Source organism: Trifolium pratense, linkage group LG2 (assembly GCF_020283565.1).
Source record: "Trifolium pratense cultivar HEN17-A07 linkage group LG2, ARS_RC_1.1, whole genome shotgun sequence".
NCBI lineage: Eukaryota > Viridiplantae > Streptophyta > Magnoliopsida > Fabales > Fabaceae > Trifolium > Trifolium pratense.
The window spans coordinates 3259587-3275228 of NC_060060.1; the positions used below are offsets into that span (position 1 = coordinate 3259587).

The 15642-nt window shown below is 32.3% G+C and overlaps 4 protein-coding genes across 4 annotated transcripts; 2 read left to right on the plus strand and 2 right to left on the minus strand.

The window, feature by feature from the left end:
- Positions 1–1123: 1123 nt before the first annotated feature.
- LOC123906998 (LRR receptor-like serine/threonine-protein kinase RPK2) lies at positions 1124–5599 on the minus strand. The gene has a single exon (XM_045957051.1). It carries the CDS (start codon positions 5057–5059, stop codon positions 1700–1702), a length of 3360 nt encoding a protein of 1119 aa, XP_045813007.1. The 5' UTR covers positions 5060–5599; the 3' UTR covers positions 1124–1699.
- A 681-nt stretch (positions 5600–6280) lies between these two features.
- On the plus strand, positions 6281–7583 carry LOC123908868. Its single transcript, XM_045959593.1, has 3 exons — positions 6281–6646; positions 6789–6906; positions 7260–7583. Exons 1-3 carry the CDS (start codon positions 6471–6473, stop codon positions 7341–7343), a joined length of 378 nt encoding a protein of 125 aa, XP_045815549.1. The 5' UTR covers positions 6281–6470; the 3' UTR covers positions 7344–7583.
- Positions 7584–8074: 491 nt separating this feature from the next.
- Positions 8075–9994, minus strand: LOC123908491 (protein CHLORORESPIRATORY REDUCTION 7, chloroplastic). The gene is made up of 3 exons (XM_045959145.1): positions 9839–9994; positions 9348–9475; positions 8075–8565 (listed from the first exon to the last, which is right to left on the minus strand). The coding sequence occupies exons 1-3, from the start codon at positions 9891–9893 to the stop codon at positions 8293–8295; spliced, it is 456 nt and encodes a 151-aa protein (XP_045815101.1). The 5' UTR covers positions 9894–9994; the 3' UTR covers positions 8075–8292.
- Positions 9995–11883: 1889 nt separating this feature from the next.
- On the plus strand, positions 11884–12663 carry LOC123910052. Its single transcript, XM_045961080.1, has one exon. The coding sequence runs from the start codon at positions 11884–11886 to the stop codon at positions 12661–12663; it is 780 nt and encodes a 259-aa protein (XP_045817036.1).
- The last annotated feature ends 2979 nt before the right edge of the window (positions 12664–15642 follow it).

The window sequence follows — 15642 nt, forward strand, 5'->3', positions numbered from 1 at the left end:
CTCCTTTGTTCACTCTTTAAAAAACTTAGAGAAAGTGTGGAAATATTATGGGAGGATTTAAGGAATGAGAGTTAATATTGGGAGTAAATAAAAAATTAAATATAGGAGGGTGTGGTTTTTCCAAAGGAAAAAGATGATGCAATTTAAGCATATTTTGAAAGAGAAAAAAAAATTATTTTACTTTTATTGTTGATTAGATGTAATTTTTTGTTTTAATTTTATATGAATTTTCATGTTATAAAATTAATAATAAATACTGTATGATTTGTTTTCATAAAATGTTTAAATTTAATTTTAAAATCAATTTGAAAGATACCACCATTCTAAGATATAAGTTTGGTGAAAAAACAAAAAAGTTTGCTACTTGACATAGATGTATCTACGGTTGAATGGTAGCCACAAACTCCATTTTGAAACTTTTCAGCTGATTCAATAATGTGGTGGGCAACAACTAAATAGAAGACCATGTGTTGTGGAAAATAAATCATTCAAATGGTTACTTTGTCTCAAAATTGAAACTTTTTTTCTAGTTGCTCGAGTCACTCTCAGTCTCACTCTAAGTATGAAAGAAATTAAAAATCCCGGTGATCTAGCTTTCGCTTATGCCATTACCGCTAAACCCGATTCTTCTCTTTATCCAGAACCTTATTCTTTTTGTGACTTCTTTATTTGAATGACTCCTTTCCCTACCGCTGATGATGTTGATGAAAGATATTTCACGGTTCCACTCCTGGACAGCTTTCCTTGCCTTAGCAAAGAGCAGATATCGACTGTATGCATCCGTTGATATTCTAGAGAATGGGCTATATGTCACTTCTAGTAGTCAAAGGGTAAGGTTAGGAACCCAAAGAGCAGATTCCATAGATGCCTAAGAGCGGTAATTCAGCATCTGAAAACAAGCCATTCTAGAACAACCGAGGGTATGTCCCCTGGCGGATGCGAGAGCTGCTCTGAATTCAAACTCAGACTCTTGTAAATCAATGTCTCTACAACTATAAATTAAACTATACTACTTACAAAGTTACCGGACAAATTTTATATCGAACCTTTATCTTAGAATAACATTCGCATTTCACCATTTCACACATTAGAGAATATTACATCGAAAACAAGAGAATGATGATAAACTAAGTGAAAAACATAATCAAAATATATAAGTAATAACCGAAAAGTTTCAACCAAACAGCACCAAAATTTGAAGAATTCTAATATTTTATGGAGTAGCAATCAAATATCTGCATTCTTCTGCAGAATCTTTACCAAGTCCTAACCAAATAATCTAAAAAGCTTGGAAAATTGGGTTGTACAACTATATTAAAATTTACAAGGGGGTGATTAAGTACAAATTAGGGAGCTTATAAAAAAAAAAAGTACAAATTAGGGAACTCAACCTAATACAAGTCCATAATGAATGGCCTAAAATTCTAATAAATCACAACTTACAACTTACAAGTGAAATGAACATCAATAAAAATTACCAATGATTCCAAAAGAGCTTAGCCACACAAGCTCTACAACACCGACTTCTAAATGAAGGCGTATCCAGTGTCCGACATGAAACGACAATGACACGTTGATTAATTCCTTATCCCCAAATAAATACTGGTGCCGATGTGTCAATGTCATTGTGCATCCGCTGTCATGTTTGTGCTTAAGCCTTTTCACAACCTGTTTCATTGTTAAGCCTTTTCACAAGGGGCTAGTATGATGGGGGTTGAAGTTGCTTAAGCCTTTTCACAACCTGTTTCATTGTAGGTCTAGTTGATAATGAATCAACAGTACACACAACTGCTAAGTGAAGAACCTCTACCAAGTCATTTTCGGGTCCGGCATCCCATAAACCAGTAGCAAAAAACTCCTTTGCCCTTCCTTGCCCCAGTAGCATGCATCCCCATGCTACTATATTGAAACCATTTCCATAAGAAGAAAATGAAGGGTCCAATAATTTTTTATCTGATAGCAACTCAAGAAGCACCACACCATAGCTATACACATCAGCTTTATCGGAAACACGACATGTCATGGCGTATTCAGGAGCAACGTACCCAAACGTTCCTGCCACACCGGTTGTGGCGTGTGTCTCTGAAGTTCCGAGAAGTCTCGCCAGTCCAAAGTCGGATAGATAAGCGGTGAAATCGTCGTCCAACAAGATATTGCTAGGTTTGACATCGCGATGAAGAACACGCGGTACACATTGATCGTGCAGATAGGAAAGTGCGCGCGCTATGTCTAATGCAATCTTGTGAAGAATTTTCCAATCCATAGCCCTGGTGGATCTCTCTTGGATGAACTTTTCAAGATTACCATATGGAAGATAATTGTATATGAGAAACATCTCTGCCTCACTAGCATGGTAGCCAATCAAAGTTACAAGGTTTGGATGATGAAGCCTTCCAAGTGTCTTAATCTCTGCATGGAATTGTTGAACACCTTGGAAACGTCCAACTGAAAGACGTTTCACTGCAACCAAGATTCCTTGTGATATCTCTGCCTTATAAGTTGTGCCGAACCCTCCACTCCCTATACAGTTGCTTGCATTGAAATTTGCTGTGGCTTGGACAACATTTTCAAATGTCAACGGGACACCAATATCAGTAAAAACAGTAACTTCTCTTTTAATGGAACCACCAACCCTCGACCTCGGCTTCCACTTTCGCGTTATGAAAAACAGAACAATAAGGGCTATAAGAACCGAAACAATGGCTGAAGCAGAAGTTATAGATGCTATTTCAATGGCATTGAAACCGTTATCACTATTTTTTTCAGTAGCTTGTGATGTAATAGGAGAATTTTCATCAATCTGCCCTTGTAGATTTGCTGATGGCACAGTCAGAGAAACTCCACGGCAGGAACTTAGAAACGGATTCCCAACAGCACTGCTGCATTTGATGAGGCTACTATTTGATGGCAAGTATCCAGATAAGTTATTGAAAGACACGTTGAATGCAGAGAGCGACGTGACATTTGCCAAACCAGCAGGAATGTGTCCAGAAAGGTTGTTGTTATTGAGCAAAACATTGGTCAAATTTCTCATGTTCTCGATAAACTTTGGAATCTCCCCAGTAAGAGAGTTTCTAGAAAGATCCAAGACCTGTAAAGAGTACAGCTGCCCCATATCGGAAGGAATTAAGCCACTCAAATTATTACCAGCCAAAGAAAGAAACTTCAGATCCTTCATCTGTCCGAGGCTGGTGGGAATATGACCTTGTAACCGGTTTCCACTGAAGTTCAGGGAAACAAGAGAGACCGAATCCCCTAAACCAAGGGGAATTGGTCCTGAAATTTGATTACCAGATGCATCCAAAAATTTCAGAGATTTGCACATTCTACCAATATTAGAAGGAATATCACCGGAAAAGCTATTGTAACTGACATTCAAAAGCAATGCATCTAATCCGTCACATTTCTCAAATAAATATGTAGGAAATAGTCCCGTTAGCTTGTTCTCTCCGACAAGAAGTGTGTAACTACTTTTTTCCTCCATCCTGTCATGGGCTATTGGTAATGACTGAATGCCAGTGAAGTTGTTTTGCCCAAAGTTGTGAAAAACTGAAAGACCGACTTCTCCTAGTGATGCAAAAAGGGTTCCCTCACGAGCTTTCGATGAAAAATATGACGCATAGTGAGATGCAGTGTCGTCAGTTTCAAACAGATTCTCGTTCCATAGAGGAAAGGGAGAACAAGCATTATTGGAGAAATTAGGAACTGAACCAGACAACATGTTAGCACTAACATCAAACACAGTCATACAGGGAACATGAAGTTCCTCAGAAAGCTCCCCAGTAAGATTGTTTGAGCTCAGATCAATAAAATGAAGCTTCTTGCATAAGCCAAGCCAGTTTGGGAACTCTCCAGTGAAAAAGTTTAGAGCCAAATTGACCATCTCCAAGTTAGCACAAGCACCCCAACTCCTAGGAAAACTTCCCTCCAAATTCACCATGGGAGCCCACAAAATTGTAAGCTTAGGAAGGGACACAACTTCTTCAGGCATTGAACCTTCAAAATAATTCAACTCATCGTTCAAACTAACAAACCCATCATCCCCAACCGGATCAAAAAGGTTGGAAAGCACAACAACAGAAAGCTCTTTACAATTCCCAAGCTGACGAGGAATAGAACCATCAAGTGTATTCCTCGAAACATCCAACACCTCAAGGCTCTTAAGGTTCCCAAATTCAGCAGGAATACCCTCTTCCAACAAATTTGAATACAATAAAAGTGTCCTCAACCCAACACAATTCCCCAAACTCTTTGGAATCCGTTCAGCCAAAGAGTTACCAGACAAATCCAAATGCTCAAGCTTCCCACAATTCTCACCAATCTCCTCAGGAATAACTCCACTAAATTGATTAAAAGACAAATACACCCTTCTAAACTTCCCAACAAAACCAGGAACAGAACCATTCAAATCATTTGAAGCTAAATTCAAAACCTCCAAACTCTCAAGAGAAGATAAAACACTAGGTACAACTCCAACAATCTTATTAAACCCCAAATTCAAAACCCTCATTTTTCTCAAACCTTGAAATTTAAAAGGTAAATAACCACTAATGAAATTACCTTCTAAATCAAGAACTTCAAGTTTCTCCATACTCCAAATCTCTTGAGGAATTGAACCCTCCAACCCATTGAAAGGTAAAGACAAAACTCTAAGCTCAGTTAACTCACTGATCAAAGATGGAAACTTTCCAAACAAAGAACCCTTAAAACCCAAACAGCTTCTCCTAATTCCAAATCCATAAAGCGGAAACACACCAAAATCAGAACACGGATGTGAACTCCGGTTACCATCTCCGGCACCGGTGATGTTGAGAGCAACAACGCGGGAGTTTGAATCACAGTGAACACCGTACCAGGAACAGTGGCCGGAGGAAGGGCTCCATGAAGAGAGAACTCCGGCGGGGTCGGAGAGGGAGTTTTTGAGACGGAGAAGTGTTGATTTGTCGGAATTGGGTGAAACGGCGTCGTATTGAGAGGCTAAGAAGAGAAAAATGGAGAAGAAGATGAAGTTGAATTGAGTAAAGGAACTCCATTTGATAATAATTGAAGTTGAAAACATCTCATAGAAGAAGAAACCAGAATCAATTGAGTTTTTTTTCAGTGTATTATTGAAATTAGAGAAAAGGGGATTTTCTGAAAACCCTAATTTGAATTTGTTAATTTTGGGGAAGAAAAGAAGATACAGAGAAGAGAAAGATGACTGTGTTGTTTTCTTTCTTCTTTTGTCCAAACGCGTTTTCTTCCTTGTTTGTGTTTTTTTGGGTCAATTTATGTTTGCTTGACTTTGTTTGACTAGTACAAGCATTTGATAAAACTTAAACATGTTACGGTACAATTTATTTTTTTTTGGTCATTTTAATATTTTCTACGATCTTAAATATAAGAGAAATTTGATCAAATTACACTTTCAATGGATTCAGATTCTTGCGGGATGTGTCATCCTATATGAATTATGTCGAATTAAAATGTGATGGTGCGGCGAATAATGGTGACTTAATTGTTAGATGAGATGCGACAGAGTTATTAGGAATTTTGATGAAGAATTCATCACGGTATTTTCTGTTAAATTCGGTGATTGCATTGATATTGTGGTGGAGATTCTGACGATTTTTCATGGTGTTAAGTTGGCATTATATATGAGATTTTATTTGGTGATCATTCAATCTAACCCCGAGGAAGTTGTTGATTATATTCATCGTAGATATGCAGTATTGTACTTGTTCAGTATTCTTCTCGTAGATATTTTTATATTGATGACAGTTATGGAATTAATCAAGATTTCTCGTGTCTTATGAGAGGACAATAAAGTGGTGGATGTTTTAGCCAATTGGGGTCTAAATCAAGTGATTCGGTATTTTAATATTATGTCTGAATTTTGTTCTAATATTATTTGTTATTAGTGGTAGGATTGTCGCTCTCTCTTTGAAAGTCTACTAGCTTTTTGTACGCCAAAAATGGCGAAACTATTTTTTGTTTTGTAATTTGATTTTATTAGTGTTTGTCACTAGACATTGAAACTATTTTATTAGTGTTTGGTCAAAAATCTGATACTTCCACTTATTCATCTTAAAAGATGAAATTCATATAAATAAAATGAGGGACACGTAATTAACTCTAAAATAGTCTTCAAAAAAACTCTAAAATAAAATTATGGTCACTTTAATTAATAGATTTTTTTTTCTCTATCACTAATTAATAATTAATAAATTTTTGTGATGTATATCCCTTCCCAACGGACAGCATAATTGAACCATTTTCTAGCATCTTCACTAAATTCGACCGTTGCAATTTCATCTCCTCTCTAACACTCACCTTATATTATTATTACTATTATTTATTCATTCATTATCCATATAAATATCTATTAATTAAACCCTTTTCATGTTCATATTTCAATTCCCATTTCATCAAATTAGGGTTTTAGATACTAAAACCAAGTAATATAGAATCATCATTCATCATTGTGTGTGATGGAAAATATGCAGCAAACTCCTCAAAAATTTCCAATTGAAACTCCAACAATGGAGCTTGAATGCAAAACACCAACAACCCCTTCAATTCAGCATCATAAACCCTCCAATGAATTGCGTAAACCTGTTACCCCAGATCATCTTAAACTTCCCAAAGCATTCAAATATCCAGAAAGGTATGTTTTTTAGGTATATATACAAAAAATTAGTTTTGGGAATTTTGAAGAGAAACATGCAGAAGACTTAATAATTAGGTTAGTGGTGATATCTATCAATATTTGTTGGCTAATTGTTTTTCTGTTTCATTCATTTTTTTAGGTATACAAGCCCAACAGATATGATGATGTCCCCAGTAACCAAAGGCCTACTTGCCAGAAATAAAAAGGGTGGTGCACTGATACCACCTGGAATTGGAGCTAGTAAATATCAACCAAAGGTATATTAGTAACATATGAGATTGTTAATTTGCTTTTATTTTATGGGAAAATTTTCGTATATCAGTAAATTTGTTGGTTTGTGTTAGTTCCGCGGGAGTGAACTATGAACCTCCTTTTTAGTATTCTCTCAGTGTCCCTTGGCTCACCAACCGAGTAATCTACTTGAGACAAATTGTTAATTTGTTATGTAATTTTCAATGTGGAGTTATTCTTTCAGTGTCCCTCGGCTCACCAACCGCATAATCTACTTGAGACAAATCATTATGGGAAAAATTTAGTATATCAGTAAATTTGTTGTATAATTTTCAATGTAGAGTTATTTATAACTGGTAATTTATGTCAACTATTGCAGGTTCAAGAAATGTGCTTGCAGGATGTGAGTACTTTTCAAAACAAGCTTCCTATGATGATTGATGAGAAATTCAACTCAACTTGAGGAATTCAATGACATTTTGTTCTACATGATGAAAGTATGTGACAGTGGTTCTCAAAGGGAGTTAAAAGATGATGAAGTATCTTAAAGAACTATATGATGATGCTCTTCTGATTTTTGTTCCTAAATAGGCTTTTCTTAGCAATACTCTGATGTTAAAAAGTTTTGTACTTTGAGATTCTATAGATGTTTGATGAAACTTATGTAAGGATTCCAATAAGATCATTTTATTTTAACCTTCTATTGAAGTTGTTGATTCTTGTTTCTTTCAACCTGTTTTCTGATTTGGTATACTTTGGTAGATAGATTATGAAAAAGGTATATATGATTTGGAAAATGGTATATTTCTGCAAGGAAGTTCATACTTATTTTGTTATCCTTAGAGTATCATACTGTTGTTTTCTTAGTTATAAGTTGAGTTAGAGAAATGTTTTTCAAACAGATATTTGATACGATTTTATACGGTGAATAGATATATACTTCATACGGTGTCGAAATTTTGTGTTTGAAATTGAATATCATTTATCATTGCCCGTTGAGTTATAAAAGCTCTAAACTAGTTCATTATACATTACAATTAGGGTCATGTAATAACATGTTTGGATTGACTTATTTTAACTTATCTAGTGACATAAATCACATGAGACAATTTGAGAGAACTTACGAAAACAACTTATAATGTGTTTATAAGTTGTTTTCAACTTTGTTACCATAAACTCTCCTGAATAGTTATATGAAAACAATTTTACTTTATTTTATCTTTTGCTATAAAAATAATTTATACATAAGCACTTATATGATAAGCAGAACCTAAATAACATGTTTGTATCAGTTACAAGAGAATGAAATGTTCTAATAAACACCAATGGTTCCTCAACTAAACTGAACATTACATTCACAAGTTGGCAAGACAAAAATGAAATGGTTGATGGAATAATCTGACTCTATATATTCACTCTAAACGAACTTCATACCATTGGACTGATCCAACTTCTCCATCAATTTCAAGTTCACAAAAGGACTTTGCTAAGAAAGAAACAGCATCATCAATGGTTTCATATCTTGCAAGATCAGGAGGAAGAGTCTTGCCAGGCCAATTTGTGAGCCATTCTTTCAAGGTGTCTTTCAACTCTTCCTCAGTTACAAACCTCTCATCCTTCCCTGGTTCTAATAGTACATAGGTATCTGTTCTCTCATTTGCCCTTCTTCTCCTCATTGCAAAAACCTGTTACAAAATGCAGAGTTAATTGATAAGCAAAAGAGAAAAAAAAAAAAAAAAAAAAGCACTTTTGTGTTATGAATTTTAACATTACTTTTGTGCCACACTACACTCGACACCTCTACTCTAGCTTCCTTTTTTTGTTTGCCATAGGTTTTTTCCACGAGAGGTAATCCTGTTTGAGCCATCAAACACTAAATATGGACGATTCTCACAGCTGGGATTTGATTATTAGACACCACATTGTGGATGACTAGCAATTTTCGCTAGACCTAACCCCGGTTGGTACTTGATACCTTTTCTTATCACATTTAACCTGCCAATGCCATATAATATAGCATTTCTAAGGAGCATTGAACTGAAAACATATGTTTGGTTCGATGTTTAAGTCTTTAATCATGCGTCATGTACTGTTTTTGACACGATTTCATCGAAGCTCCAAAACCAAAGTTTCGCGTCAATGTGGTTTTTCACTGTAGTTTTGTGAACAACTTATTTTTCTAAAATCAGGGCTGGTGTAGCAAAGAACCATATTAATTAATCACAAGAACATTAAGAGCAAAATTAGGGTTGGCGCAGCAAATAACCGCATTAATTAATCACAAGAATTCCAAGAGCTTGATTGATTTTTATTTTCTGTTTTCATTTTTGTTCACATTTTCAAAATTATGTGATGAAAACAGAAAATAAAGTGAAAACAAGAGTCACTTTTTTTGTTATTATTAAAACTAAAAATAAGAAAATGAAAACAAGTTTTCTGAAAATAAATAGGTCATGAGATTTCAAACCTTTGTTTTACTTCTGCAATCACCTGCAACATGAGACAGTCTCTGATAGATAGAAGAACTAAAACATTGAATTAGAGCTGGTGATGTTACATGGATTACTGCATTCTGCATATGATAACTTTTTGTAGCTGCAAATGATCACAAATCTAATTAGCCACTAAAACATCATACTTTGGCTTAATAACATATATTTGCAAAAATTGTATTCAACCATTAGTTAGAGCATCAAACTCATTATTAGATTTAGAATAGTCTATTTAAACGAATTAGTGCTTGTAATCGACATAAAAAAGTTTCAAATTACGGTTGCAGACGCATTTGAAATTACATCGATATCTTTGATATTACATAATTTTTTTTGGACTAATGCAGCTGCTATGGTCTTATGAATGAATCATATAATTCATGTCATATGAAACATGCAATTTAAAAATAATGTTACAACTAACAAAGCTCAAAAGCTGAAAAGATAAGGCTATAAAATAGCTTACAGTGGAGGAACTGAACTCTAACATTGAAGGCTTGAGGCTGCAAAATAACTACCATAGTAATTATAATTACTTTTGTGCTAAGCTTTGTTCATATTTATGGAATTTTGGAATATAAGAAACCAAAGTTATCATCAATATAGCTAGTGTGAATTACAATCACAAACTCTAGAGATAACTTCTTTTTATTATGTTTCTTTATTTACCCTCCATTTTTTTCATATTTACAATATTGCCATTCTTCCATCATCTCTGACTTTTTGTTTTATTTTGGGTCTTGTCTATTTTTGGCTTTTTTGAGTTTGTTAAGATTATTAAGCTCAATATAAAAAATCTCATATTGTACCGTGACGAAAATTGACTCTAGTAAGTAGTAACGGGTTAGAAATCTTCTAGATGTACCTTGGTCTATGTTAACAAAATAAAACAGGTCAAACATGAAAAAGTTCGGTTGGATGGAAAAACTCATCTTGTATGTTCCATAGGTTTTTCGATAGAAACCACTTATGATGGTGCAAATTTTGTTAAAAAATATGATATAATGACCAGAAATGTAAAATTAGGAGAACCAAATCCGCAATATGGTGAAAAAAAATAAGGAAAATGTTAACTTGTGCCCTTAAGGCACATTTTAATGAGATAAATGTGGAAATATGCTATTGAAAATCGTATAATCAACTCTTTTAACATTTAATATTTTGTATCATTAAATGCTAAATTTCTATATTTAGATATCTTATCATGTGCCCTTAGGGCACATGTTAACATGACCCTTTAAAAAATATCAATTTGATCCCTTATGTTTCCACTATTTACATTAGTTAGTCATTTCTGTTAGTTTTGTCACTGACAACGTTTGAAGTATACACGCGTCGGTGTGTCCAAGTGTCCACGTGTCTGTCCACATATGCAAACTGTTTGCCACATGTGACAAAACTGACTGAAAGGACTAACTAATGCAAATAGTAGAAACGTAAGAGACCAAAATGAAATCTAAAATTAACGTAAGAGACTAAATGTATAGTTAAACCTAATTTTAATCCTTTTATAGGGTCATGTTAACATGTGCCCTAAGGGCACATGATAAGATATCTAAATATAGAAATTTAGCATTTAATGATACAAAATATTAAATGTTAAAAGAGTTGATTACACGATAAGGGATCAAATTGATATTTTTTAGTTGATTACACGATAATGATACAAAATACTAACAGAAATGACTAACTAATGTAAATGGTGGAAACATAAAGGATCAAATTGATATTTTTTAAATATAAAAAGATTAAATTAAAATCTAAAATAAACATAAGAGATCAAATGTATAACGTATAGTTAAGCCTTAAAATCATATGAAAATTTAACAAAAACATTGTCATGCCGTTTCAAAAAACAAAAACATTGTCTGTCATAACCTCTCTAACAAATAAGTTCTAATATGTCATAACTCATAATTAATCACTCTGTTAAAGAAACAGATTAATTTCCGAGATCCTCTCTTTGCCTTCCTTTATCATCATCATTCTCAATGTCAACATTTTCTGTGTTCTTCATACACAATTAATTCCATATACCCCAAAACCCAGCTTTCATATTTTTTTTCATCTCTATATTAACCTTCATCTTGCACCATTTTTTTATTCAATAATTGTTATAAATTGAAGCTGCAAGGTTTCAAGAATCAATTATAAAAACTTGAGTAAGTTTTATATATTTTCCTTCATATATTATTTGTTGATTGTATAATAACAAAATTCTATATTTTCTAATTATTTTTTTGTCATGAAGATAAAATGTGGTATGATAATGATGCAAATAATCTCTTCTTGTTGTATAATGATTGATGTAATATGTATTTATATCTTTTATGCCAAAAAAGTTGCATGCGTTGAAATATTAAAAAGTTTCATTTTGTTCACAAAAAAAAATTGATACAAAACCTTGTTGATTCTATATTTTATCTAAATTGCATGCTACATTAAATTTTGTTATAATTGTGAGATTTTAATGTACTATTTATATTTATTTTTTGTAGAGCTTCAAAATTAATGGCTTCATTTAGTGATGAGAATATAAAAGGAAGTGGCAAGAAATTGAAAGTTCATTTTGATCTTCCTGAGGATGAAGATTATCATAAAGAAAAGAATTCAAGTTCTTCAATTTCATCACATTCTTCACTAGATTCAAATGATCATAACATAGAAAATTTTGAAGAATCTAATAATGTTGGTTATGGTTCACCTGTTTGGAGTTTTCAAAGTGGAATAGTGACACAATCTCCTCCACCTCAGTTGATGAGCCCTAGCCCTAATTCTGGATATGATCCAAATAGAATACCTTCTTCTGCTTTTGCTCCTAAACCTACAAGTCCTATGGATTGGAGTGTTCAATCAAATGAATCATTGTTTAGTTTACATTTGGGGAATTATAGTTTCTCAAGGGAACAATTTTTCGCATACAAATATTCCGGTGAACTGCCAAAGAATAATGATAGTGTCGGGGTGTCTACGACAATGCCACGTATTCAAGAGATAAAACATAGTAACGATGACAATATAGTTGAAATTGAGAGACATTCTGGGTCGTCAGACTCCTCTCATGACTCAACAAATACATCAAATAAAACAAAGAATTTAACTTTGGAGAATGACCGTATAAAATCGTCAAATGAAAATGTTGAGAAAACTACATTGGACAAAACTCAAGATGATCATAGTAAAGCGGCGGCGGTTCTTAACGAAGAACCTACGAATTATGCGGCCACTGTCTCGTACCGTTCGGTCGAAAGCGATATGAGCAGCAATCACTCATTTCAATTTCCTATGTAAGACTCTCATTTTATCTTGCTTATATATATTTTAGCTAATTGAATTTTTAATACACAACCAAAAATGTATTTTTTTTTTAAGTAATTGAATTAATTCAATCAAATATATTTTTCTTCTTAATTTTCTTTCAGATTGACACCTGAAGGATTAAGAACTAGTTCAGAAACAATTGAGTCAGAAAAGCATGAAAATTATGAAAAGCAGCATCATCAACAACAACAAATGCAGCAATCAGATAAACCAACGAAGTCTCCTAGTCCAAAATCTGAAATAACACCGAAACATAGTTCTAGAAGTTGGTGTTGTTGTTCTTGTTTCTCTTGTTCACCATGTTTCTAATAAAATGTCTTCAAATAGTGTTGTTGAAAATGAAATTCTTAGATGACTATGCTTCTCAGTTAGAATGTCCACCTAATCAAATATTTGGGTTCGACTCGATCTCCAACTATCAGAGATTCTTCGCATTCACTCAATTGAGATATCGGTGGTCGTTCTATTAAGATCGAACAGTCTAGATTCAAGTTCGGTATTTTCAATTATGAAATTAAAATTAAAATATGAAGGAAAAAAATTAACCGCCAGATCTTGATATCAAAACAACCATCGTTGTCCCGAGTGCTTAAATGTGGTATCGATGTCCCGATTGCTTCGGTGATTGTGTGAGCTATATTACCCGAATTTTTAGAGGCCACATGCAAATTTTAACCATGGTCTCTTATAATAAAAAATAAATACAATTTTAAAAAAAAAATCATCATCAATTTTAAATTGCAAATAAAATAGAAAATAATTATTCTTATAAGCAACAAAAAAAAAGATTCATATTCTATCAATAACAATAAAATACATTCAAATTGGGCCTGACCGTAAAAAAAAAGTGTTATTTTTTTATTATCATTTGAGCTTGGCAATTGGGCTGCAGTAATATAATAAATTTTTTTTATTATCATTTGAACTTGGCGCACTAGGGCACCTGCACCCCCCTCAGGGCTGCCCCGTTAAAGTGACAATTTTTTAATCTTTTTATCTTTTCGAATGTTTTAAATGTTAAATTTAAGCTTCTCTCTTATTTACTAGAGATAGACAATAATAGGAGTAAGTATGATATTATGACTACCAGTAAAATAAAACTAATATATTACGGATCAGTGAGTTAACTGAGCTTAGGGTTTTGTCTTAAATTGACTAAGTGTGTCAAATAACAAAAATATAACCAAGTAATTTGCTCAAGTGTTAATGAGAATAATGGAGAATACAAGTTCGATTTTTGGTGAAAATAATTTTTAGCTAAACTTTATTTATCTTACGACCGAATTATTTATGAATTACTAGGATCATTCTCTTCGAATTAGAAATTGTTTTATTCGATCAAGTATCTAATTTTTTATCAAGTAGTCTAGTGGTTAAAATTTCATTTTTTAAGGTAAATAACTGGAAGTACCGAAGATTGAACTTCAATCCCTATATATTATTCACTTCGTCCCAAAACTTTGGTCATTTTACTTTTGTCCAAAAACTTTAATTCTTTTAAGAAACTAAAGTACAATCAATCCTTATAAAAATAAAAATATCCATTATATAGATTTTTCTCTTTCTTAATAAAATAAGAGTAACAATGACTTAACTTATCAATATTTTTTTTAATACAACTTATTAATATTTATTATTTCTTAATTTATGTGCAAAACTTTAAAAGGATAAAAAAATTAGAACAAATGTAGTGTTTATATTATAATTAGGGTCCGCTAACATGTGCCCTAAGGACACATTTTAAGGTTCAATTAATGAGCTAGTATCCTACTTAATGTGTTTCAAAAATAGTAATAATCAAGTTTATTAATTAAAAGATATGATCCACAATATTTATTAATTATTTAAATCTATTACAAAGGCAAATTGTGATACCTACATACCATCATCATGATAACACGCGCCCGATATTATATGCATCCTTAATAATCTATTTTTTTTGGAACGATTGTTAGTGTTATTTTGGGTTTTGAATTGCTAATATATTTTGGAATTTTATAAGGAAAATGTTAACATGTGCACTAAAGGCACATGTTAAGGAAGCAAAAGTAGAAATAATATATTGAAATTTGTGCATTTAACTTTTTAAATATTAAATTTTTTTCTAATATTAAATGCAATTTTCTATATTTAGAATCTTAACCTGTGTCATTGATGCACATGTTAACATGACCCAAATAGTAATAATCAAGTTTATTAATTAAAAGATATAGTCCACAATATTTATTAAATAAGTAAATTGATTACACACATATAAGCAGTTTTTTTTTGTCAATTTTTTTTTTTAAAGTTGAAAGCAAAAAATTAAATTATAAGTATTATAAAATGGGTCTTGTTAACGTGTGCCCTTAGGGCACATGTTAAGATATACCAAAATAGAAATTCAACATTTAATGATACAAGAAATTTAATGCTTTAACAGCCCGTTTGGTGCGCAGGATAGCATAGTGACATGATAGGATATAAAACAGGATAAGGATATGATAGGATAACAACAGGATAACAGTTATACTCAGTTATCATATCCTATGTTTGGTGCACACAGGATAACAAACATGATAACTATTATATTTTGTTTTTAATACATATTTTCTCATAATAATATGATAAGATATATAACATATTTAATTGACAAAATTACTCTTGTAAAACAATTATTATTTTTTAAAAATTATTTTGTTATACTTTGAATTTTATAAATAAAAAATATAAATAAGTAATCAAATAACTTTATATAATTTAAAATAAAAATCATGAGAAAATAATCAAGTTTAATTTTTTATATGAATCATGATCAAATAAATAACTCAATAATATATACATGTTAGATAAGCCAAATAAATATATGATATATCTCATACGTAAATAATAAAACTACTATCGCAAAAGAATTATATTTAATTTTTTATAAAATTTAAGTTAATATCCCTATTTGTCAATTTTTTAATA